The sequence below is a fragment of the Solea solea genome, chromosome 17, assembly GCF_958295425.1.
Source record: "Solea solea chromosome 17, fSolSol10.1, whole genome shotgun sequence".
Taxonomy (NCBI): Eukaryota; Metazoa; Chordata; class Actinopteri; order Pleuronectiformes; family Soleidae; genus Solea; species Solea solea.
Genome location: NC_081150.1, coordinates 13,822,209 through 13,848,773, shown reverse-complemented (window position 1 = coordinate 13,848,773; position 26,565 = coordinate 13,822,209). Strand labels below are relative to the sequence as shown.

Genomic DNA, 26,565 nt, shown 5'->3' with positions numbered 1-26,565 from the left:
TAGTAAAAGTCTGAAGCAGCAGCAGCAGCAGCAGCAGCAGCAGCAGCGGTGATGGCAACCATTACCTGGCTGGTGCTTACTTAATAAACAGGTAGGCACAGACGGGAGAGGAACAGGTTGGTTCGAGCTGGGAGAGAATTCTGCGACATTCGCTTCCGTGAGGAAGAGTTGGTGAGGTATTAAAAGTTGAGCAGCTGTGAAGAGACTGTGACGGCGTCGCCGTGGAACACGATGAGCCTTTGTGCCGTGTCAGAAGTGACCGATGAGTATTTGACCTTGTCGATAACAAATGGCTCTTTTCCCGCTATACCGTTTTGGCACGACTCGGCGCGTTCTTTCTTTTTACTTTTCCATTAGTGATGGTGGTTTCATAAACACCAAGCGGAGCCGGACACGACCTGGCCAGTTTAACCCTTAAATTCCGGAGCTCCGTGTGGATGAGAGCCGCTTCCATCGTGCGATACTTACGCATGACAAACTCACTTCTGGCATATTTAAGTTCAGTGACTGTGTCTCTGGTCATACAGGAAGTACCTAACTCATGTTTTTAATTAACCCTCTTATGACCATCATTAGAATCCGGCCGCCTGGATTTATTTTGATTTTATAGCTGTCAAATTGTTAAAAAAATGTTCCGTGAGTGAGGGCTTTCCTCAAGAAAACTTTCACTTTCCATATCTGGCAGTTATTCGACCGTTTAGACCGATTTATGGTACTGAGAAGCTGACGTCACAAACGCGCTGGTGAATCTTGTCTGTGATTGGACGGTCGTGCCGTGGAAGTACTGAGGGCTAACTGACGGATCACCAGTCCATAGTTTTTGAATTTTCTACATATCACAAACGGTCTAACGGTTACGGTGATGAGACGTAAGCCCATCGCAACGTGGAAAACCAGAGTCGAGCCGAGTCGTGCTGGAACCGTACAGTGGAAAAGGTGCCAAAAGTGTGGTGTTTTTAAAGTTTGTTTTTTCTGTTTCGTCCGAGAGAGAGAGTCACATGTTTCCACATAACAACATGCAATAAACACAGCTATTATTCCCCTGTGTCAGAGCTAACTCCTTATATAATAGGCATCACTTAAACTTAAGACAATTTAAATTTTTATATCCTGCGGCTTCACATATATATTAATGACTTAAACTATGATTCATAAACTGTTAAGTTATTTCAAACTAATTATACAACAGTCAATCTTACAAGTGATTCATCGCCTTGAATCCAAACTATGATCTTCCTCAATTATAGGATGGTGTGTTTTTTTTTTGTGTGTTTTTGTTCTTCTTCTTTTTTTTTGTTCTTTTGTCAGACACGTCTTATCTAACAGAGGTTAATAGTGTTGACCAGCACCTGAAGAAGAGGTGCAGCAGACACACACATGCAAACACACACTTTTCTCATTCTCTCGCTCTCTCTCTCTCTGTCTCTCAGTCGTGCACCTGCATGCACAAAAAATTCACATGCTCGTTCTTTGACAATCACTTGGTCAAGGCTATTTCATGTAAGAGAGAGGTATGTAGTGGGCGTTAAGAGCAGCAGTTAACCATCTTTAAGGTGTTAAAAAAAATCTCTCTCTGGAATCCATAATGTTTCCATCCGTACAGATTTTCTTTTTCATATATAAGCCAAGCTAAAAAAAATCTTGGAGGGCGCGGAGATTTGTTAAGAGTCGTCTAATCCCTAAAATGAGCTGACGTGTGTGCTTCAAAAGGATGCATCATTTTGTCTGAATAATTGAGCCTTGAGGATATTCATTCGCGGCTTTAAAAAAAAAAAAAAAAAAGGGAAAATGGCCAAAACTTGGGTTCCAGGGCGGAGGGAAAAAGAGAGAACAGTCCTAAACTAAAATTCATATCACGTTGTTTCACTCTTCAGCTGCACTGATTGGAACAAGAAATACAGTCTCCCATTCCAGCGGTAGTAGCCATAGCTGCACCAGATGACAGCAAGTCACTCACTCTCACACACACACACACACACACACACACACACACACGCACACACTTCCGTACCCCATTGATTGTTGCCATAGCTGCGCTGGTTAGGAAAAATAAAAAAATAAAATAAAAGTATAGAAAATAAGACCTCCAATTTTTTTTTTCCCACAGGTGCGAGGTAGATGAAGGGGGGTGCGGGAGGGGCTTCAGGTATCCTTGATTAAAGGGAAACGTGATGGTTAAGGGTTTTAGCAGGTGAAAGGATTCTGTTTTCAGGACTTCCTCCACCGCTGGGTGCGGGGGCCACGGTGTGTGTGCGGCTCCTCCGGCGAGGAGGAGGAGCCCTCCAGGGGAGATGAGCCGGAGTGCTCCTCCTCCTCCGGGGGGCAGAGGTAAGGCCCGGTCCCTGGGATGGGGGCCGAGGTAGACGCGTGTTGGTCCTGAGAGCCTGTGGGGGGCGCCGGCGCCTTGTGGGGACACTGAGCCACCATGTGCGTTACGCTCTGGCAGTAGTGGCATTTCTTTGGCTGGGGGGGCAGGCTACACTCCTTGGCGTGGTGATCCAGACCTCCACAGTTATAACAGCTACAGCGCGAGGAGGAAAGAGGAAAGACAAAGATCAGAAATCACTTCATACCTTTATACCCATGGTCATTTGCAGTGGGAATAACACACAACTCCTTATATGGACATATATCCAGCCTTTAAAAAAATGCGTGTTTTTTCCGTCTTCTTATGTGTTGTTGAGTCAAAGTTATGATCAACTTTATATCACATTTTTAGTCATGATATAAAGTAGCAATAATTGAGCAGTCACAAAATAGAGCATTTTTCTTTTCTTTTTGTTCATAAAAACGAGCCAAGTAAACTTAGAATGGTGACGTGCTTCCAAATTTCACAAATTCAATCCGATTTTAAACATTTTGAGCACTTTTTGCTCAGGTGTGTTTATATAGTTGGTGATTTATTTATTTTTTTATCAGATTGCTTAGGATGTAAGGATGTAAGACAGTGTATATTGCATATTATTATAGCCTCTGTATATACTGTACATTTAAACATAGTCATGGGGGAAAAAAAGAGCCATGTTTAAGTCAAGCCTCGGTTACATATTCACTTCTTTTTCTTTTTTATTTAACCAAGTCCCATTGAGATCTCTTTTACAAAGGTGACCTGGCCACGAGGTCAGCAACACACATCTCAATGAATACAAGTCTTAAAAAAAGACTACAGATGAGAAACAATAAATTAAATAGACAATAATTAAAGAATTTCAAACCCTTACTCTTTTGACTGATTAATTTTCTTGTTTCATTCATAAAAGCTGCTATTTGTCAAACTATAAAATGAAGATGCATTGTTTTGTCCACAAATGTGTCCACATATTCACATTTAATAATCGGAAATCATAATGTTTGTATGATATAAAACTGATTAATTTTTATATAAAAAAAAAAATCAACAAATTAAAGTGCCGCATTTCAGTAGATTAGATTTAGTAATTGTGTCTCTTCAAATTCTGATTTTAATTACAAATGCCTGCTCCCGCTCGGATTCTCCACTAGATGGGAGTGTGACACACGATATAAGTGTGGACCTGAGGCGAGAGACAGGCAGACATTCTGCAGCGGCGTGCCAACTTACAGCATGTTATTAAATCTGACAAGAGCCAGAGGAGTGCTGAAAGCACAGCAGTGAAATGTGCAAAAGCAAAGAAAGCTGCAGTTTGAACCTGTCACGGTGCCGTCAGTCATCTCGGCTCGACATCGACTCACATGTGCTCATGAACAGCTCTCGCCCCTTTCAGGCGTCAAATGATCTCACCTTAAAGGGCTTCATAAAAGGTCTTTTTTTAATTCATGTCTGCTATTATTGATTTATTCGCAAGGACTTATTTTCACGGATTTTAATTTAAAAAAAGCCACAGAAAGCCATGTTGTCAGCTGAAAGCGGCTGATGCTCATTTAACAGCTTCCAGTTGTTTTGACATTAAAAATGAGCACACAGGAAACAAGTGTGTCAGCAAATGTTCTCCCTCAAACAAAAACCTCCAGGAAGCATTTACACTGCATGCTCCACCCAAGACAAAAATAATAATAATAACCACAATGGACTGGTATAAATAAGGACAGACTGTATTTTTCTAAGTTGCCATGATTTAAAAAGTCACATTCATGTTGTAAAATATGCTTTTGATTAGTAATATTTACATTTATTTATGGCGTTTTCCATAAGAGTTATAACCACAGGAAAAAAACTATTATTATCAACCTACTGGTATCATTACTAATCTACTGCAGATTTATTTTCAGGAAGACATCTGAATCAAATGAATTAAGTAATAGGACATTATTCGTCTGTGATGACACAACTTTAAAACAACCACGAGGTGCACAGAATAATAAATAAACGACATAAAACGCTGACACTGGGCAATAAAATACATCTAAACGACAAAACATGGGTAACAGTAGCAGCCATATAATAAAACCAAATAAGAACAAAAATTAACATGTGCAATTATGCAATTAATTAGACCAAAATAGACTCAACAGAGAAAAAATTAAGGTGTCAGAAATGCAATTACATTTTTATTTCTTTGAAAAATTTGTAAAAAATGATGTTCCTTATTCAAGTTGTGTAACCAAATGATTATATACACTAAACAATATTGTAATATTACCTTCCATTTCAGATAATACCTGGTTTATTTCTTTGAATTTTTCATGTTAAACAAAGCATATTTGTGTGTGTAAGGAACAATCAAATTGTTAGATGACAATTAATTAGGCTTAGAATTAAAGACGTGTTATGAAATTACTTTTTTTAATTATAATTTTGTCAATTCTATTTTTTATCTAAATATCTATCTATCTATCTATCTATCTATCTATCTATCTATCTATTTATTTATTTATTTATTTATTTAATTTACAATAGTAAGTGTATTTCACAAATGTATTCAATATGACAATTATCAATGCAACGGCCTTTAAAACCAGTAAAAGTCATCACAGATACAACAGATATCACAATATGGCGATATCCATGTCTCATGTCACGATATAGATATAATATCGATAAACTGCCCAGCCCTAACAGTACCTATATGTATGTATATATAAATATAATATAATATAATATAATATAATATAATATAATATAATATAATATAATATAATATAATATAATATAATAATAAATATGAGGATAGCATTTTATGCAAAGAAAAGGGTCACAAATGAACCTTTAAACCATCCAAAATACAGTACAAACCACTAATTAAGTCCCCGATTATGTTATAATCAGTCATTTCCAAAAAATTGTTGTTATGATCAACATTTTCCTCGAATGAGGCAGATGTTTGAACACAGGTCACGTCAAACACACTGGGCGGAACAAAAGCTGCATCACAGAGTGACCAGCAGGGGTCAGAGCAGCATAAACACCGCCAGAGCAGAGCTGATGACATCACACTGATCTACCTGCCATATCTGAATCCAATCCGCCTCACAGCTACAAGGTGGAGACACTTGACCTAACTCTGGATCAATTATCCCAAATAAACTGAATTATTCAGCTGTGTAAAACTATCAGGGAGCCTTAGCTCTCAGATCCTGTTCCCATGTTTCGGACCAGAGCTTTTTTCTCTTCACACCTGACAAGAAGTGCTTAACACAGGGTCAAAAAGACTGTATTTATGTAGCATTGTATATGTAGTCAATGTGACACCTTTCTTTGACACGGTTTTGCTGTACGTCGAATAAAGGCATCCTCCGTCCGTCCTCTGCTTAGACCGCACGCCATATTCAAGGAGCTCCATATGGCTCGCCTCTGACTGATTTCAGCAGAGCAGCCTTCAGGATTTAAAACCGAGGACAAAACAATTGATTGAGCCGCTGCCGCATTGAGATGCATATAAGCCCCGATCCATCCCTTTTTCCCGAAGCCCCCCTCTAATGTAAAAGCTCGCAAATTGATTTAAAATAGCAGCAATGGCAGGCAAAGTGCCCTATTCAATTCCTTATTATGGTGCACAATAACCATAGCAACAGGCATGTAGTCGCGCAGATTGAATAGATTTAATCTATAATCTCCGCCCACTCAGGAACGCTCCACTGCGGTGAGACGTATGTACAACACGCTGCCTACTCTGTATAGACAGATTTGTCTGCAGCCTGAGCGTTCAAATGAAAGAATTACTGTTCCTGTACATTATATGTTTATTTAAAATTCCACTCACCGGTCTCCCTTTGGTTTGCGTTTCTGGAGTGGGACCTTCCCCTTGAGTCTCCTTTCACTGCCCGAGCAGGGTCCCCCACAGGGTCCTGTTACCCGCAGAGACTCGAGGCCCTTGGAGGACTTCTTATAGGTGAACTCCACCTGCTCACCCTCCTTTAAGCTGCGAAAGCCCTCCATCACAAGTTTGCTCTGTGCGGGGGGGAAAAAGACACACACAATACAACATAATTAGCAATTAAACAAGGACAAATTTGAATAAATAAAATTATGATGCCTACAATACAGACCAGTGCGTCAGAGGTTAAAGGTCTAATGGTAAGACCTCAGATAGTGACAGAGTAAATATGGATTTTTCTGTGGCCGATAAATCAGTGAATCTGATATAATGCCTATTATCTATTTTTTTTTCTTCCTCCATCTGATAAAACATAAGAGGTGAATAATAACAAATGAACACTTCGCTAGGTAGGTGGCTAGCTAGCTAGCTAGCTAGGTATCTAGTTAGGTAGCTAGATAGCTAACTAGCTAGGTAGATAGCTATCTAGCTAGGTAGATAGGTGGCTAGCTAGGTAGATAGGTGGGTTTCTAGCTAGATAGCTAGCGATAGATGTCACTTAATAACACTTTTATTATAAGCCTAATTATTTGTCAAATAATTAAAACTAATTACATAGCAATCTTATTGTTCATTACACACATAAATATGCTTCATTTAGCATGAAAAGGGTAATAACTGTATTTTTAAGATCGTGTAATACAGGTGATCATAAAGAGTAGATCTTTTATTTTACAGTGTTTACAGTGTACTGTAACTCTCCTTTAGAGAGGCACAAACATCTCAAAAGACAACTTTTCATGAGTCCAGAGAAACAACCTGTGTGCGGCGTTATGTCCTGATAAAGATCATATATCTGGGTATAACCTAGGAATATTGAGATATTATTTATAAGCCATATCACCCACTGGCTTACAAACATAAGATAAGGCAGAGAGGACAGTACAAAGACAAGGAGTCACTAAAAACACTAAGTACACGAAGGTTTGAGTGACTTAGCAGCATTGATGAAGTGTCTGAGAACAACATACGAGTAAGAATCAACCGATTCATTAAAAATAATAGGCCAACGCCAGTTAAAAAACACAATTAGTCGATCTATGTCTTAAACAGACGACTCTTCTGCTCACGCCCTCACTTTTCCCACGCGTGTCAGGAAACGTTCACCCCTTTTCATTCCAGGAAGGATACTTCTTTATTTGCATTGAAGCTTTCACTTCACTTCAAAATACTGTACACAATACAAAACTCTATAAAGCAAATACTTTGCTTAAAGTACATATAAAAGCCTTATTTCAGTCATGCACTTGCATACAAACAATGCTTTGTAGTAAGCGTATGTATTTATATTTATGATGTGGACTAAAATTGCCCTCATTTAAGCAACACCTGCCTCTTTTAGGTTGACGGGTGAAAAGAAATGATCGAATAGATGGGAATCACAATGCCTTAAACGTGTAAGTCTGCAAGAACACAATTCAGCACGATGATATGTAACAATGTGAGTCATTAGACGACCGCGTGTCCTATTTAGGTCAACCAATGACTCCCATTCTGTCTGAACCGCATAAAGCTCAGCGCTTAAATTGAAATTAAATTAAAAAAGTAAATTTGTATATATTTAATATTTACTTTATCATTTATTTATACAGTGCAGACATGAAATGTTTGAGTCTTTTTGTCCAGTAAATGTTTATTTGAGTCCAGCCATCCTGCGCATCATTTGCCATTTTATTATCACGTTATTAGACGGCAAGAGTGGGAAAAAGAAAAATCAACAAAACAAATCAGCCTCACTTATCAACCGCCGGCTGCACTGATTTTCCAAGATCTGCACGGTTAATAGAAAGTCCCATTTCGGGCCGACCACTACATCAGTGTGAACTTAATGATCTGTGCGTGTGTCTGTGAGTGAACACACACTCACACACACACACACAGTCCAATCAACACTCTGTCTCCAAATAAGCGTCTCAGAAGAATAAAGGCTTATTAACACGTGTGTGTGTCTGTGTTGGCTCAAACCTTAGTGCACACACATGCAGTAGCACACAGTGTACACAGGAAGACATCGTCTCAGACATGATGGATTGACTGTATGCGGTTTGCACCAACTGTCATGACAGCATGTGCACAGAGGCACTTCTTCTGTGCGTCTATATGCTTTATCTACCTTTCACAGAAACACCACTTCCTACTCCTTCTGCAGGGAGAGAAAAGGCGAGGGCGCCGCACCGTTGCAGCACCCATCCACCATCCATCTTATCTACATGATCGGAATTATTGATGGAGTTACCTATAATCAGTGAGCAATGATTTATGCCCTGCTGATCACACAGCAAAGGACAGCTGAGAGAGAGAGAGAGAGGGAGAGGGGCAGCGACCTTCATGAAAATCATAGCGAGTCTTGCGAATCTCGGCGTAGGTAAACACACACCCACACACGAGCGCACCGAGCAAAAACCTACATACTACCTATACATCCAGCCCTATAAATAACACATCTATAAATGCGGTGTCGGCCGTATAGACATGTACGTATGTATAGGAGACAGGAAGAGAAAGGGAGCAAATGATCTGGGGGAATTAAATGTGAAACCAGAGGAAGGAGCGAAAAAAATTTGCTCAGCAGCATTTTTCTTTTTGTGTGTGTGTGTGTGTGTGTGTGTGCCTTAGACGCCACAGCAGTAACAGGAAGCGTATGGTGCTCTATAGGGCGCACGTGCATTTATAGATATAAATGAATATGTGTTTTAAAGAAGTGCCGATGAATAAAACAGTGAGGATTGTGAGCGTGGCACGTGTGAATTCATTTCAAACTAACAATAGTGAGCGTGAACTTCGCAGCACCGCGGTGGCAGCGAATTAACGATTGAGAGGGAAAATAGCAACGATAATTTGGTTTATATCGCATTGGTTTTGAAAAAGAAACAAGGCCCTTATGTTCTACTCTTAATTTCATACAATTAAAAGGACAAACATGGCTTAATTTACAGTAGAACTTCATTTATAACTCTTTAATGGCTGAAACAAAAAACTCTCTGTTTTATGATAATATAAATACAAATATTAGCACACTTCAGCTGTGCTGAGATTTTATATTTATATATTTTATATTATTTTTTTATATACAAAACGTGTATATTAAAACTATTAAACCTACTTTAATTCAATACATTACCCACATTGCAGCTTTTGCTGACATTAAACCTATGTTTCCGCTGTTAAAAACAGTAAAACCGGACAAAATAAATACACACATTCCTTTAGAAGTGTTTAGCATATGCGCTGCTGATGTATTTTTAACCATTTATCTCGGGTAAATCTTAATATGATAATATAAGCACTTAATTCACACGTAATACTCACAATGATCACTTAATTCCCCCACAAACTGTTCTGCTCACAGCCTTAAACTTCTTTAAAAACTATAATTCCTACTATTGTACTTTGACATTTCCTGAAAATGCAGAAAAACAGACTGTTTTTTTGGCCGCTATTGAAAAAAAAAAAAAAACTGAATACGAGTAATTTGCCAGAAATGTATTCATTCCACCGTCTCTCACAATTCCTTTTTTTTCCCTTTCTCTCCTCTGCACCGAGCATTACAGCCAAGGCCACTTGGCTCCCAGTCAATTGCTGATGGACGACTCATTCATTTTGTGCATGCATTCAGGTATTGGATTTGGCTTAGAGGAGAGGACGAGGATTGGGGAACAGAAAGCGAAAGCAAAGATTTTCTTTTGCACAAGAGATGATGGAGGGGAGGAGGGGGAGGCAGAGGGAAACGATGAGGTGAGCAACACATCGACAGGGCCAATCTCAAATGCCTGCGCTGCTAAAAACCAAGGTTCACGATCGATAATTTATCAAACAACCAAAACTGCAAACTTAAATGCACGGACAAAGTCGTCTCCTGCTGTTTCAGATTCAAGTGCTGATTCGTTCAGAGGGGATGCGTCAACTGAAACAGCATGGATCGGTGTTTGAAAACAATAAAAAAAAAAGAGCGGCCGGCGCCCAATGTTTTCTGAATAATAATGACGAGTAATTATTGACTGGTAGCATGGACTCTTCCTCTTCCTCTCCTGTGTCCAATCTACAGGCGGCTTGTCACTGCAGGTCAAAGTTGAGTGGTTGTGTCAGTCCCCTAACCCCCCCCTCTCTCCAACCCGCTCAATGCCCACAATGCACCAGAGAGGAAACCACACAACCTCTTTTGTTCTGTAGAAATGCAGGAAAACACACACACACACAGAGGGGGGGGGGGGGGGGGGGGTGATCTTCATCTAGGACGTGGTATCACGCTCATGAGTTTAATTTTGGTTTACAGCAGCTCAGTCTCCTCAATTGCGTACTAAAAAGGCAGCAAGTGTATTTACGTGTGCATGCTCTGCATATGAGAGAGAGAGGGAGAGGGAGAGAGAGAGAGGGGTGATAGTATATGCATGTTTCAATCTGTGTGAAGAAACTTCACAAATCAGAAACCTGCAACCGGAGTCCTCTCCTCTCAAGTGACCTGGCGGGTGTCCTGACCCGTTTCACTTTACATCCAGAGGTCAGGAAAGGGCACGGCTCCTTGGAGGAAGCGAGAGAGAACATCAGCAAGGAGAGAGAGCGAGAGAGAGAGAGAGAGCAAGAGAGAGAGAGAGAGCGAGAAGATAAAATGGAGGAGTGGCCTGGAGGGGGGGTGGGTGTGGTGGGTGGATGTGTGATGAGAGGCGGGGATTCATAGAAATGCCTCCAGCACATTCTGTTCAGCTCCAGTGGAGGAGCAACTCCTGATCAGTGGCCGGACTTTGGGGAAGCCCGGGCACAAAAACCCCATTTGATCAGGAGCCCCCATAGGTCAGCAGCAGAAATCCAGGGGTCATCGGTGCTACCGTCCCCAGCACCACCCCCACTCCTGCCCGACTGGAGGTTCACACCGATTCTCTGATTTAACTCATACCCCGTTTCATCAGAAAAAAATAAACTTTTAAACCCTGGTTTAGGCAGGATTTTTGACCAGTGGGAATGTGTTTAATGTTTTAAATACACACGTGGATTTTTATCAGATGTGACTTTGGTCAGCATTCGTAAGGATGAAAGACAGAGGCTGGCTATTGATTAATAATTTGGCATTTAAATATCTGCGTTTCCAGTTTTATGAAATCCACAATGTGGTAAAAAAAAAAAAAAGAGCTCCATTTAATTTAAAATAAAGTAGTTTCATAAATGGCACATTTACTTAAGGGGAAGGGACAATGCATATTAATAAACATTCAAATGTAAATATGCTAGGTTATACCCTGAGGCTAGTTTCCACCTGTAGTCCCTCGGCAGGTTGATTTTATCAGGGAAACAGAAACATAGGAACATGAGAGCTCACAGATATACAAAAGGAGGAAATACACACATGCATACACACACATGCATACACAGCTGTTAATAAAGTGCCAGTGGCATTGGACGATAGTAAAGTGCTAATGGTAAAGACAAGGTCAATTGTAGCACATGTTATAGAAAATATAGAGTGCATTCTTGCATAATAATTGCTTTATTGCACACAGCCCCTCTGGTGGAAATGCACATAAACCTATTGCACCACCCTTCATTACACACATTTATAATATAGTCAATTTAAAGTTATGTCAGTACCGAATTCCGAATAAGACGCACATTCATTTTCTTTAGCTGTGAATGTTTTAAGAGAACCTTACTTCAAATCTACTTTCCTGGGGGCAAAAGTGCTACCACACAAACTACAAGGCGGCAGAAAACCGCACATTGAGGACAAACAGTAGAAAAAAATAAGGAGAACAAACAGGGGGAAAAAAGAAAGAAATTGACACACGCACCTGCCCTCACACATAACCACAACATTATTAAAAAAATACTAAAATAAATGGCAGAACTAGCCTGGGATATTTAGTGCTAAACCCGGGTCGCCAGCAGAGCAGTTCATTAATTTATCTAACTTGATATTATTGAATTTAATTAGCACCTTAAATCCAACCCATCAAACTCAATGGAGGGTGAATAAGGGACTGAAGGGGAAAAACACACAAAATAATGGCGACACTGAATCAGCTTCTCCCTTTGACGACAACTAACGACGAGAATGATGTTCATTCTTCTTTAAAAATCCCAGGTATACCCACTAATTCCAGGAGTCACAGCAGCAGGTGCTGCGGACACATCCTGGAACCGAAGAAACCAAGCCCCCAAAATGGATCCCAGCGTTGTATAAGATGTCTTGATTATGCTTACACACTTCCTTATATGTAATAAATATCCTCCCACTGTCATGTGTGCAACTTTGTGAGTGTGTGTGCGTGTGCGTGTGTGACACTGGCGAGCGTTATCGTGTGTAGGAAGGAGCCAGCGATCGATACTGACTCCAACATCCTGGATAGAAATAACCCTCCTCCCTCTCATTGGTCCGCTCTCCACCATCATTGCCATCATCAGTGCCGAACAATCAATACAGGAAGCTGTAACATGAGGGGATGGGGAAGTGGTGAGACGAGACCCACTGGACTTTCTCCGTGGTGACCACCAGCTATGGAGCAGCTAATTATGGGATGCTTTGAATCAGAGGTGGCCTGCGCGGAGCCGCACGCCACATATTGTGCTCGTGTTTAGAGGGACGGGCGTGTGTGTGTGTGTGTGTGCGGGGGTAAGCGTGAGGGAGAAGGCGGTCACCATGTGGCGTGGTGCCATTAAGTAGCCTTTTACACACAGGAAATGCTAAGTGGACAAAGCTGGGCCACATCAGCTCAGATGGACATAACCCGACAGGATGCATATAAACCAAAGAAGAAAGAGGAGACAGGAAACGGATTAGGAAAGCTGGATGAAGAAGAAGAAGAGAGGGGAGAGGAGAAAAAAATACATACTTGCAAAAACCACCAACGCTGACACCCCAGCACTCCTCACCACGTTGTCATTAGTGGCCCTGACCCTTGAACCCCCCCCTCCCAACCCCCCATCCAAACACTTAAAAGACCTTCGTGTTCCCCGCTCCGTCTCAAATTAACAACATCCAACACACCCCCCGATTATGACTGAGGCAAATATTTGATCTGGGGGAAGGAAGCACTAGATCATCTCGCCGGGTTTATCAGCACGACAGGGGGAAATGAACCTCACTGAGGTGAGTGGTGATAAAAGCTGGTAAAAAAACAGCAGCAGCAGCCATTGAAAAACAAGATCTGTGCGACAGTGTGAGTAGCCTTTTCTACAAAAACTGTATGTGTGTTGTTCATTTATTTCAATGTGTGAGCTATTACTACTGTAATATGACACCTGCACATATTAAATATATATATATGATGTCAGCAGAGTAGCAAAACATAAATCTTGTATTCTTGTAAATATTTGGTGATGGGATAAAGTCTGGAATAAAGGTACATAGAGGTTTATACTTCTGCCTACTCCCTTTTTAAACGTGTGTAAATGTGTTGTCATTGTAAATGTTGTGTTTTTACATTTGTTTGACACTAATACACTTTTATAATCATCGTTAACGCGCGCTTCCACTACTGCACTGCACTATTGTTTGGTTAAATGGTGCAAAACTGTGGTTGTTGCAAATGTGTTTGAATTGAAATAATTACTTTACTGATTTTGTCACATACGACTGCATTTGGGGTATTTTTTTTTAGAAAGAGAAGATGTGTATTTTCAGTATTTTAAATCTTCACATACTGTAATATGCATACCACACATAGACTAAGATGGATGAAACCATATGCTTTTCTGTGTTTGAATGTTTTTAATTGAATGATGTTTCGTTGAAGTAAAAATGTGAAACATTTGCAGGTTCCAGTTGAGATGTGATGCCTTTCTCTGTAATGAAAAAAATAAGTCTATAGTGTGGTATTTATTTTGTGAGTTTAATTGAATCCTTTTTTATATAGAATGCTATGTTGGCCAGAGTGGAAGTTACACTATGGATTTTTGACGAGTACAGACAATAACAAAAGAAAGAAATGGGTGCACATTAATGGTGAATGTATATGGTTTAAATAAAAAATAATGTATTGATTTTTTTAAAATCTATTTCAGGCTTGTACAATGTGCCTTGCGTTCTCTCCTGCCACCTTTCCAATTACCAATCACTCCGCTCTATATGTGGCCAGCCCCTCAAAAGGAAGTCATGTGACCACTCTTTCTTCTTCTCTTGTGTTTTTTGATGTTCATGAGAGAAGGGTGGTGGGTGGGTGGGTGGTTTTGAAGAAGGAGGAGGAGGAGGAGAGAGCGGGTGGGTGGGTGGTTGGAGGGATAGTGTGGCTGCAGGAGAGACAAAGCCTGATACTTGCTATCTGGAGGCAGAGATGGGTGGGGCCTGCATGCCAAACGGTGACACGGACCAGAGGTTAATCTCACTAGGGGCCCACTTTAACCTCGCTACACATAACACACACACACACACACACACACACACACACACACACACACACTCTCTCATGCACTCACACACACACACACACTGAGAACCTAAAGCATCTCGGTTCACATGTAGACATCAACTACCTGGTGGTTAAAGAGGGGGAACATAAGAGCTGCACACACACACACGGAGGAGAGGCTCCATAAATTGAACACACACACACACACACACACTGTGGAGGTTTCAGGAGAATGACCACAACAGCAGCAGCAGCAGCAGCAGCAGCAGCAGCAAACTGTTCAACATTTCAAACTGATTACTGACAAAGGGCAAGCAGCCCCCCCACCACACAGCCACACACCCCTTCACCCCACCCAACCCTCCTGCCTTTTTGTCTTTAAAGAAATTCCTCTTTTTAAAGAATGCCTGAGGAGAGACAGACAGAGAAAGAGAGACACGCACGCACACACACACACACACACCCAGGTCCTAGCAGGAACTCACACACACACGCGCACAGAAAGAAAAAAAACACTCAGGTAGAGAAGGGGTTTGACACTGAACTTGAACGCTGATCGTGAAACAGCGTGTGTGTGGAATCACTAGGCAGAGAGCTGCAGTGGGTGGACAAGCTTCTTCTCCCTCTCTCTCTCACACCTTGCAAAAAAAAAAGAGGAAATGATCAGATAAGGAGCCCTGATGAAGAAGCCTCCCAGGAAGCCAACCCGTGGTCGGACTGGAACCCTCTGACTGACTGACTGACTGACACACACACACACACACACACACACACACACACACAGACACACACAGCCTCTCTTACCTCCACTATCTCGTCCTTTTCCAACCTCTTGCTCATGTTTTCCTCCTCAGCTACCACTACCACACCCCCACCCCTTACCGGCACCACCCACCACCCCCTCACCCACACTTATTTTTCGCACATCCCACTCCTCCTCCTCCTCTTCTCTTCCCCTTCTTTCTCCTGTCCTCATGCTCCCTTTTCCCCTCCCTATATAGCTCCGACCTCTCCCTCTCGCTCATAAGTATCAGTGTCAGTGTTGTGCTGCATATTTTTCTTTACTCTGATTATTAATCTTCTATCATAAAGGCGACACTGTGTGACCTTTGTGTCAAATAAAACTTGTAAATAATAAAAAGATTATTTCTTATTAGCGCGACACTGATCGCAGCCGTGACAACGTGTTAATTATTCAATTAATGAATGAAACAATGAATCGTGGCTCATTTCAGCGCCAGAATCTAAACACGCGCCGCTTCTTAAATCCTAATCTAATCCTGTTATTTTTAACACCGAACTCACATATTTGATGCTATGGTTTTACTATTTTCTGACATTTTATATCCCCCCTTTTCCACTTTTCCATGTATTGATTTTTTTTTTTAAATAATTAGTTTTCTTGCTCACACACACAAACAGACAAAAACAAAACCTCCTTAGGCGGACGTAGGGCGACGATACGTGTCCTCACACACAAAAAAAACCTGCACACTTCCTCAACGTAAACACCCGCAGCTACCGTCAATATGTCCATATGTCTCCACGCCTCCAGCAGAGAGACACACAGCAGCGTATGAGGAAGGAAAGTCAGACTGACAAAAAAGACCTGACAGATTAAACAGGAGCACATTATATATGAATGCAAACGCCTTTGTGTTGCCAAGTGACACTTGGTAAACACGTGGCGAGAAACGCTGGAGGAGAATTCCCCACATAGCGATGACTCCTCGTCAATGTAAAGGCTTATTTGCTGACTCAAACACTCCACACACCTTTATTATCAAAACGACTGAGCCTTAAACTTAAGCATCTGGACAAATATTCCCACACCAGCCCCACATGGCACCAGCCTGTCCTCTACACGAAGCTTCTGGGACACAAGAGTGTTTATTTGACTTGTGCTTTAAGCTCAGACCAGACCTCCAGTCCCCCCCACCTTCAGCTGACCTAATCCACATTCAGGGGGGGAATCTGGAGCCAGAACCGTTCAGTCTGTGTCATCGCAATTTGGAATGAGCAAATGAAAACGTATCGATATAAAGTGACAGAAAACAAAAATGCCAACCACCAAAGGTTTAAAACACAAGTAGGAGGCAAGAAGGTTTTAATCTCTATTTCTTAAACGAAAGACACTGAGATTAATTGAAAACCCTACATTAAGACAACAAAAGGCAAAAGGCAACAACGTCACTGAAGTCTAACAGTTACAGATGTAACGTCAAAATTAAAAGTGCACAAGAGAGTGTGGACGGACCGGTGCCTTTGTGACGGCATAATTTATATTTCCTGCTGCTCAGTGGACCCATCTTTTTTTAATCACCACTACATTTTTGACATTTGACCCCTAACCTGCAGCCCCCCCCCCCCCCCCACACACACACACACACACACACACACATGCCGCCCCCTTCCTCTTTACCAATCGCTCAGCCCCAATAGAGACACCTCAAGCAGAGGGTGTCATGGGTGGAAATGCCTTTTCCTCATCCTCACTCATTGCTCCTCCAGTATTTTAAAGTCACTTTATGGGACCATAAAAAATAAAGGGGGTGATTTAGCTGGGGGGGGGGGGGTTAGAGGGTCGGAAAGAATGGAGGAGACCTCTGCTGCGGGAGAACAAGTCGAAAACAAGGCCTCTGAAATGAACTCCACGTACTATAAATCAACAGGAGAGGACATGCGGTGCAGGAACAGCCCGGGCAGGGGTGGTGTTTTAAGTCACATCACACGAGTGCGGGGTGAATGTGCACGGCTAACATTTCACAACAACAGTAGAGGAAGGGGGGGGGGGGGGGAGTCAGCCTCCCAGAACCAGACCCAGTGAGAGTGCACAGTGTGACTTCTTCCAAAACAGACTCTCCAACGTGTTGAGCTGGCGAGATGTCAGGAAACTCTCTGTGTCTGTGTGAAACTATAGCTGTGTCACTCACAGTCACATGATGTATATATACACATATTTCTCCTTCACAGTGCAGAGGAAAACACAGCAGTGCAGCAGGGAGAGCTGCATGTGGCTCAGTGGACAATTCAAACATCCGGATGTGATGCAAAAAAAAAAAAAAGGGTTTCCACATGAGACAAATTGTTGTTTATTTATTGATTTATTTATTGATTGAAGTGAACTTACTTGGTGGACGAAAACGTCCAGAGGCGAGTCGACGGGGCTGCCCTCGCTGCTGGTCATTGAGATAAATCCGAAGCCCATCCGGACGTTGAACCACTTGCAGAAGCCCGTGCCTGACAGGATCTGAGCCCGAGTCCGGTCCTCCTGCTCGGCGGACTTGGCGGGGTCTTCTCCTCCGCCACCTTTACCCGGCCCTCCTGAAACAAATGTTCACACCATTACATTTCTCTCCACCGCACACGCGTCTTAAAGCCGCGCTGGCTTGAATAAAACGTGCGTAAAGAAAGCGCGTGGACGTGTGGAGGGAAATCCCCCTTCCACTTTATATACAGCGTGAACAAGTTTCCTTCTTTTTTTTTTATGCCATCGCATGAGCGACCGGAGGCGAGTTAAAACACACACAAAAATAGAAGGGGGGGGGGGCAGTTTGTTTGTCTCCCGTGAAACTTATGTTGGATTGTCCTCGTGCATCTACTGAGTTGTGAGGGGGTAAAAGGCTGCAGGTGTACGCGTGCTTCCCAGCAGCGCCCTGGTTACATTGTGGTGCTCGACAGGGGCGCCTCACTTTCCTGCTCGTATGTCCTTCCTTACATATATACACACATATATATATATATATATATATATATATATATATATATATATATATATATATATATATATTTTAACATATATATATATATATGTTAAATAATAAAAAATAACAATCACGTTGCACCTTGCCTCCTCCTCCTTCTCCTCCTCTGCTTCTATGTCCCTATATCTCCTGTGCACGCGCAAAACACATTTGCAACTAAGGAGAGGAGGAAGAAAAACACACACACACACACACACACATATACAGAGGCGCGCGGTGGTGGTGGTGGTGGTGGAGGAGGAGGAGGAGGAGGGGGGAGAAAAGAAAAACACAATAATTGCAGAGAATAACCTTCGGCCATGTTTCCCCGCGGACCCTCTGCGCCCAAGTTGCGATAGAGAAGCTTCCTCTGCGAAAACGGGCTGCGGTCGTCACCATTAATCCGACATCCTCGATCCCATCGGTCACCAGTGGAGCTCGCATGGTACGGCGTGCTTTCTGCCTTTTGATATTTTTGTCATGTCTCTCTCTCTCTTTCTCTTTCTCTCTCTCTCTCTCTCTCTCCCTCCCTCTCTCTCCTTCAAGTCCCTTTCCTCACTCGCACCACCTCTGTACTGAGCCCTCTCTCCACACACACACTCACACACATATACACCCCCCTCTCTCTCTCTCTCCGCTCTCGTTCTGTCTCGAGCTGGCTGTGCCCGTTCCCGTAGTGAGAACACGTGATTACATACGTTCCACAGCCACCCGCTCGTGCTTCAAAAAGGGGGGGGGGGGGGGGGGGGGGAGAAGGGAATCGGACTCGCAACACACACAGACACACACTAGTGATGTGTGATTATGCAACACACTAACGACACGCTTACATGCAACACAATGTATATATAATGTGTATAATATAATAGAGTGGCAGCAGCTTTAAAGCTTTAAATAATGGCTGGTTATGTGCCGATATAACACATTCATATAACACCGACGTTGACATGAATTCAATCACATGAATTACATTTACCGAGGGTCAACAAGTGGGTGGCCATGGAAACGGAAAACCAACACAAAAACCAACAAAACAAGACATTTTCTGTTTCAAATGTAATATCCTATTTTCTATTATACATATACATATATACATATACATATATATATATATATATACACACACACATAATAGAGAATAGGATATTACATTTGAAACAGAAAATGTCTTGTTTTGTTGGTATGTGGAAATACTATTTATTACTTTTCCTGACACTTATCTTAAAGCTGTAGTACGTAACCACAAGATGTAAACGTCTGTTGCATCCAAACAATTGTAAAATGAGTTCACACATATCATACTATATATATATATATATCTGTATATATATATATATATATATATAGTATATATATATATATATATATATATATACAATATATATATGGTTTGTTACGTGCCTTACATCATGCTACTTGAGTGCAGGTCTGCAACATCAATTCATATTCTTTTAAAAACCTACCCATGTGTTAGCCACAGCATGTGTTTAAATAAAAATAAAAGTATCATCGGCCCCTGACTGCAACTTTCAGTGTCTTTTCATTTTTTTTCTCCCCTCTTTCTTTCACCTCTCCATTTAGATGTTGTAATGTCTTTTATTATGTCTTTTATGTATTATATCTGTAATGCTGCTGCTGCTGTATTTCTCTTTCATTGAAACGCTGTGTTGTTGAAATGTGCTATGAAAAGAACTGTTTTTAAATCAATAAATGATTTATCTATCTATCTATCTATCCATCTATCTAGACTGTAGTAACCTGCATTTCTGTCATTGTTTTTATGCTCTCTATTTATTTCTCCTCTCATGGTTCCATTCATTCATTCATTCGCCTGTTTCTTTGTTATCTGTGTTTTTAACACAGTGTGTCACCAGAATAAATGATATAAAATCTATAGTTTAACCAGAGCTTTACGTGTGCATAATATTAACGGGTATGTTGGTTTATTCGTCTTACGAAACGCCATCGCAGTGGCGAAACACTGGTTGCACATCGACGTGGCTTTTGTATTTTGAGGAACTCACATTTTCCGTCAGCTTCTATATGGAAAAACACACTCTCAAACGCAGCTTGTGATTATTATTATCATTATTATTCACTGATAGGTGAATAGATTGCTTTGCTTTTACAAATAGCCTATGATTATCCAACAGTAACTGGTTTCTCAGCACTGTCATTTCAAACTTGTTCTGATCATTCAAATGATTCTCTAAACAGACAAATTAGCCACGAGATTGAATGCTTTAATGGTGTGCTGATTGGTGTGTGTATTATACATGTAGGGTTAATTCAATCACAATGTTGGTACAACCTTGAGAAATTAAAGATTATGTGCCAGCAACACCAAATAAATTGGAAATGATCTTTCCATGTGTTATTCCCGAGCTTGTGTGCCTATATAATCTATATGACCGGTCACAGCCTCCTCCAGCATCATGGTGGGCACCAGAGGAGAGCTGAACTCACAGCTTTGGAATGTGAGTGAAAAACAGAGGGGAAAAACAAACGTGAAAAGTGATGTGTTCAGTCCTGTGATCTCAGGCTGTCCACGGGAAATCGATCCTTTCGGAGAGACGGAGACATTAGCCTAGGACGTTTCTGGTGTTAAAGTTTTAAAGGTTTACAAAAGATTTAATAATAGTTTTATTATTATTATTATTATTATTATTATTATTATCATTATTATCATTATTAATAATAATAATAATAATAATAAGAAGAAGAAGAAGAAGAAGACAAAAATCTAACTTTTATATAGTGTTTTGATTTATTGGCGAGAAATCTGAACGTTTTTTGTATTTTTAATATATCAATTGTCAGGTTTTGACTCAGAGTTATGTTATTTATTGATTTGCAAACCAGTAGCATCTAAAGTAACTAATGTTCAGCTCCTGGATCCTTTGTATTGTTTGTTTAATAAGACAAAAATCAAACTTAAATATAGTTTTAATAAATGTGAATGTTTTTTTTGTTTTCTTTGTATGTATTACTGTGAGTTTTACAACTCTGGCAATGACTTGAACTTAAATGATTCCAAATATGAAAGAAAAAAAGTCCAGGTTTGGAAGTGCACTGCCACTCACTGCCTTATTCTAATGACATGTTACAATCACAGAGGCCCAGGCATAAGCTGCAGTTACACAAGACCACACACAAGATCAATAACCACACGGCTTTAAAAAGAAGAAGGGGGGAGGTGTGTACATTGAGAAACTTCACCTCTTATCTCACATCTACTCGAGTGGGCTCGTTTTTCAGGGGGTTATTCCCGGGTATGAGGGAGGAAAGAAAGAAGGAAAGAGGGAAAGAAGGAAAACACGTCGGAGGAATGGAACAACAACAAGTCCCATCTCCACCCACCAGAGCTGCAGGGCCCACCCTCCGGAATTCATGTGCTCTCCCCAGTTCATCCATCCCCCCCACCGCCCACCCGCGCTAAAAAGGCCTGTTTTTGAAGATGCTTGCAGAGGAGGCCTCCACAGTGGCCAGAGAATTACTGTGTGGGTCACAGGGTTGGATACCAGTGTCAGATGCTATCCACTCCTGCATTTACTGACAGGACCTTTTCTGATTATGGGACACGTCGGTGATAATCAGCATGTGTACTATAGAGATATAAGGAGGCTTGCCGGTCACAGGATGGTTTTAAGAAACTAAAAGTGAAAAGTAAATGTGTTTTAAAGTCTGAGAAAAACGTTTCGTATGTAAACTTACTCACTGGATTTGTTGTATAAGGAAGATAAATCAACTTATTTGGAAAAAAAACGACAGGAAGCGCTTTATTTTGCTGCAGGAGAAACCTTTTCTTTTCACTTTACATCAGATTGTTTTTCCCCATAACAAAATAAACAACTTTCCATAAGAATGATTATTATTTTTCTTACAAGTAACCAGAAGTAATTCAACTGCCCTTTCAAACTTTTTATTTCCACTCATCCTCTCATCTCTGCTCATGGAGAACAAAATGAAGATTCCAATGAAGATTTGCAATACAATACAATATGATTTTAAAGCCGAACTGACAATGAAAACCTCAATTATTCACATTAGTGAATAACACTAGGTTGCAAACTAACATGTTCTAGTTTTGTCACGTTTTTCCAAAACTAATCATGGTTTAATGTTAGATTTTATTCTGGTATTTTTTTTTTTGTTGACATTTTTACATATGTAAAAGAAGGGAAGGATCGTTTATTGTCATTATAGAACTGAAATTGCGAGATCAGATGGAGGTGCTGCACATTTAAAAATCTGCATTTAAGTTAAGAGAGTGATAAAGTAAGGGAACTTAAAACTTCTTGATTAATTTTTGTTTTGTTTTGTTTTCTTCTCACCAACGTTTTGAGATTGTCTTCCATTATTTCAGATTTAGTTTATAAATGTTAAAGTGAATGCTGCAGAGTAAGATTTGACTTTACATTTGTTGACAAGAACATTGAAATATATATAATATAATATATAATATATAAAAATTGTCTGGTTTTGACACAAAGTTACGTTATTTATTGATTGATTTGCAACCAACAGCATCTAAAGTAACTAATGTTCAGCTTCTGATGGGCCTGTTGTCAACATTTTGAATGTGACATGTATTTCAGTGTGTGTGGTTTCTTACCACACCATAAATAGATTTATTATTATTTATGTATAAAATAAAACGTATATAGCACAGTAAGTCGTATTTCTTATTTCTTGATTTGATTTGAATGTGTAAAAGAAACAAATAAAGGCATAACAATCAGAATAAAACTGAATGATAGAAATTAACATAGATAGATAGATAGATAGATAGATAGATAGATAGATAGATAGATTGATTTTGGGGTGAAGTGGCTCTTTTAACCAAACATAGGCCAGAAAGGAAAAGAAAAATACAACTTTAACGCCCGAAACAAAAAACTATTCTGAAAAACTTTTTTGAAGTATAACTAAAAATCTAAATTAAACATACGAAACTTCATGTGAGAGTTATTGATTATATATATTGGGGTTGGGTTTTTTTTTTTAAACAAAAAAAAAGGTTTTGATTTTGAATCCATAAACTCTTGTATTTACTTGTTTTCTTGAAATCCTTCAGAAGTGCAAACTGCCTGACCTTTAGTCATCTTGACCAAAATAGATAATTATGACCACACACACACACACACAGATTAGTGACTTTCTGACCAACATTTCTCAGCAGACTTTGGACTCCTTCACCCCAGCTAACCTCACCCAACCCCCACCTCTCACCCTGTGGGCTCCTAGGAAATGTGCCTTTTTACCCTGTGTTGCTGTCAATTCAGTTCAAAGGGTTCACTGGGTTCGTCTCTCTCTCTTTACTCTTTTCTTTTTTGGGGTGAGGGGGGGTTGTTATTTGTCGTTCACTTCATGCATTCCAGCCACCAATCCTTCACTTTCTACATCCTCCACAAGATATATAGAGTAAACACTGTTGGGGCAAAGCATGTCACCCTCACTCTGAGATTTGTTTTTTCCATGAAGGAGATGATGAAACGAAATGTTTTACAAGCGGAATCTTAAAAAAATATATGTATGTATTATTATTTTATCATTTTTAACTTCCTCTGAGCACTACTTACTGCCTCCTTTCACAGCTTCTGCCTCCATCTCTGTCCAAAAGTATTAAACACGCGTTTGTTTTCAGTTTCTCCAACTCCCTCATTTGACTTTTTTCTAATATTTCGTTAGGAAAAAATTTCAATTAACGAATTCAAAAAATGCCACACGCCACACAGCGTCACGTGCAGCATTCTTGACTATAACAGTGACCCACATGTTTGCAGGATATCTCCTGGCTGCACTGCACTCGCCCCAAAAAGCCACTTTATCATTCATTTAAAATCACATTTAATCGACTTAATTCATATGTGCGTAATGGCGCAATAAACGCCTCCCTGTCCGACACATTTTAACAACTTTTTCATTCTTTTTTTTATAACTTCTTTATCTCAATAGAAGGATTCCCAATTCGATTTTTAAAAGGTCCAGAATAACAAAAAAAAGTTATGGATTTTTTTTTTTTTTAAATATGCTGGTAAACCACGTGGTCTTTGCCGTCTTTCAACGCTAAAGCCTCCACCAATGGGAGTAAACAGGGGTGAAAATATGTGAATGAAATATCGGTGACGTCACACAGAGAGAGGGGGGAGGTGGAAGAAGAAGAAATAGAAGGAGCGCCTGTGCAGCCGGTGCGCCAAAAAAATGCGCACAATGGAGCCAAATATGGGCCACAATCATAAAATGCGGGTGTTTTTTTTTGGTTTGATTATTGAGTTTTTATTTTTCAGAGGAGACTCAGCATCAGTGAGTCTCCATCTGCTTCTCCTCAGCTCCATTCTGCTCAAACATTCAACGCGTTTGAATGGGCGACTGATCGACGGGAAAAATACTTTTAAATCCTCCCTAGTGATTGATTACATTTGTTTGTTTTAGTTTTATTTCTTTTTTATTATCATTATTATCTACTATAAGGACTCGAGTTGTTTATAGGCCATACAACTATCCCCTCCATGAATTATGGTCGTAAAATGTGAGCATGTACGCGCATCAGTGCGCTCAATAACTTTATTGAATGTGTCCGACACAAGAAGAAGCGATCAATCACTTTGTTTGTGTGTGTGTGTGTGTGTGAAAGCCGATCGTGTTTTCGGGATCGATGAGGAGCAGCTCGTGCACAGCTCCACATATTAAAACTAAGGAAATACAACACCAAAGAGAAAACGCTAATGTAGAGAGTAAAAGAAAAAAGAATGAAAAGGTCTCACCTGTAGATGTGGAGTCGAACATCATCCTCTCCATTTTTCCCTCCTTGAATGAATGAATGAATGAATGGATGAGCTGGCACAGGAAAGACCAGACCTCTCTCACACCCGGTGATGGAGCAAATGTACAGGGAGGCTGGAGAGAATTACATGTCTTTAACCTGCCCGGGAACCAAGTGACCGACTGGAATCAAAGAAGATTTTCCATGGATGAATATTTTATAGTGACACTGTAACATAAGCTGCAGCAGCAACAAGGAGAGAGAGACGGAGAGAGGGAGACAGAGAGAGAGAGGCTGCAGATTTGTTTTAAATGTCTCTCAGTGAAGCAACAGATTGCTGTGTGTGAGCCTGCTGTGGCACAGGTCTGAGGGAGGCATCTCCCACAAAGTGTGGCTCAAAGATGAGGAGCATTTTTCACCAACATCCACTTGTGACCTCAAAATGAATCCACCTTTTTTTACACCTGAGTTTTGTTCCATATCCAAGAGAAAAAAAAATACATGAGCCAGTGGTGAATTTAAACCAAGTTTCCTGCTCGTCTTATCATCGCTCTTTCAACCATGTGGCATTCACTGCCTCCCCATCATGACTGAAGACTTCCCCCACCTCTCTCTCTTGTTGATAAAGATCCATATACACATCCCCCACACACACTCTCACACACACACCCTCACACACACACCCTCTTTAGCCTCCATTCAGGAAAGAAAACACTCTAATTCATTAAGTATTTTCCATTTTAACATTATAAAAGATGTCACTTACTCACTCACTCATTCACTAACCTACTGTGGCCCCGACACCCAACACCTGAGAGTGGAATGGGAATAAAAAAAAAATCTCACTTGGTGACACAAAACCGCCCTGATCAAGATTGAATGAGCCAATGTTGCGGCTTTAATCCGCCTCGTCATTTGGTGTGAAAGGTACAAACAAGCGAGGGATTGGGCGGGAGCAGGGGGGAAACGTTGAGTCACATCATCATCATGTGTCACGCCTCTGATTCCGGAAGTCAAGCAGTTCCCCTGCACGCACACATACACAAGGAATTGATTTATTCAGTGATTGATTTCATTTAAAAAGACAGTAAACAAAAATTTCAATTTTAACCCTTAAAATATATTAAATAGTCACACTTTACATTTTAAAAACAAGCGATAAAAAAGTATACATATATATTCTATTTTCATCCTTTCTGACCTAATTATTGATATAGAACTTAAACCCTTTAAATGTCAGGTTCTTGTTATGATGCCACCATGTTTTAGAAAACAAAACAAAACAAAACAGAAAATATAGATTATTTTCAATAAATTACAGGCAAAGTAAACACGTGACAGTGCCATCTAGTGGAAATAGCATGTTTTTTTTCTCCATATTATGCCAGGCATGGCCAAAAAACAACGCCATCTTGTGGGGAGTAGTA

General features: G+C 40.5%; 1 protein-coding gene across 5 annotated transcripts; it reads right to left on the bottom strand.

Moving 5' to 3' along the window:
* Positions 1-1,271: 1,271 nt before the first annotated feature.
* lin28b (lin-28 homolog B (C. elegans)) lies at positions 1,272-26,080 on the bottom strand. 5 transcript variants are annotated; one of them, XM_058613716.1, is made up of 5 exons: positions 25,985-26,080; positions 25,140-25,320; positions 17,760-17,953; positions 6,180-6,367; positions 1,272-2,521 (listed from the first exon to the last, which is right to left on the bottom strand). In XM_058613716.1, the coding sequence occupies exons 1-5, from the start codon at positions 26,051-26,053 to the stop codon at positions 2,209-2,211; spliced, it is 945 nt and encodes a 314-aa protein (XP_058469699.1). In that variant the 5' UTR covers positions 26,054-26,080; the 3' UTR covers positions 1,272-2,208. The 5 variants fall into 5 exon arrangements, with proteins under 5 accessions (XP_058469699.1, XP_058469702.1, XP_058469703.1 ...); XM_058613719.1 differs by having other exon boundaries at positions 25,925-26,000; XM_058613720.1 differs by lacking the exon at positions 25,985-26,080 and adding an exon at positions 25,905-25,963.
* Between the last annotated feature and the right edge of the window lie 485 nt (positions 26,081-26,565).

Excerpts from the sequence above, each read along its gene's own strand:
- lin28b (XM_058613716.1), bottom strand. The coding sequence starts at position 26,053 with ATGACGAGGCGGATTAAAGCCGCAACATTGGCTCATTCAATCTTGATC. Across the intron at positions 17,954-25,139 it reads GTTCGACTCCACATCTACAG|GAGGGCCGGGTAAAGGTGGC; the intron begins GTGAGACCTTTT and ends CATTTGTTTCAG. Across the intron at positions 2,522-6,179 it reads CGCAAACCAAAGGGAGACCG|CTGTTATAACTGTGGAGGTC; the intron begins GTGAGTGGAATT and ends CTCGCGCTGTAG.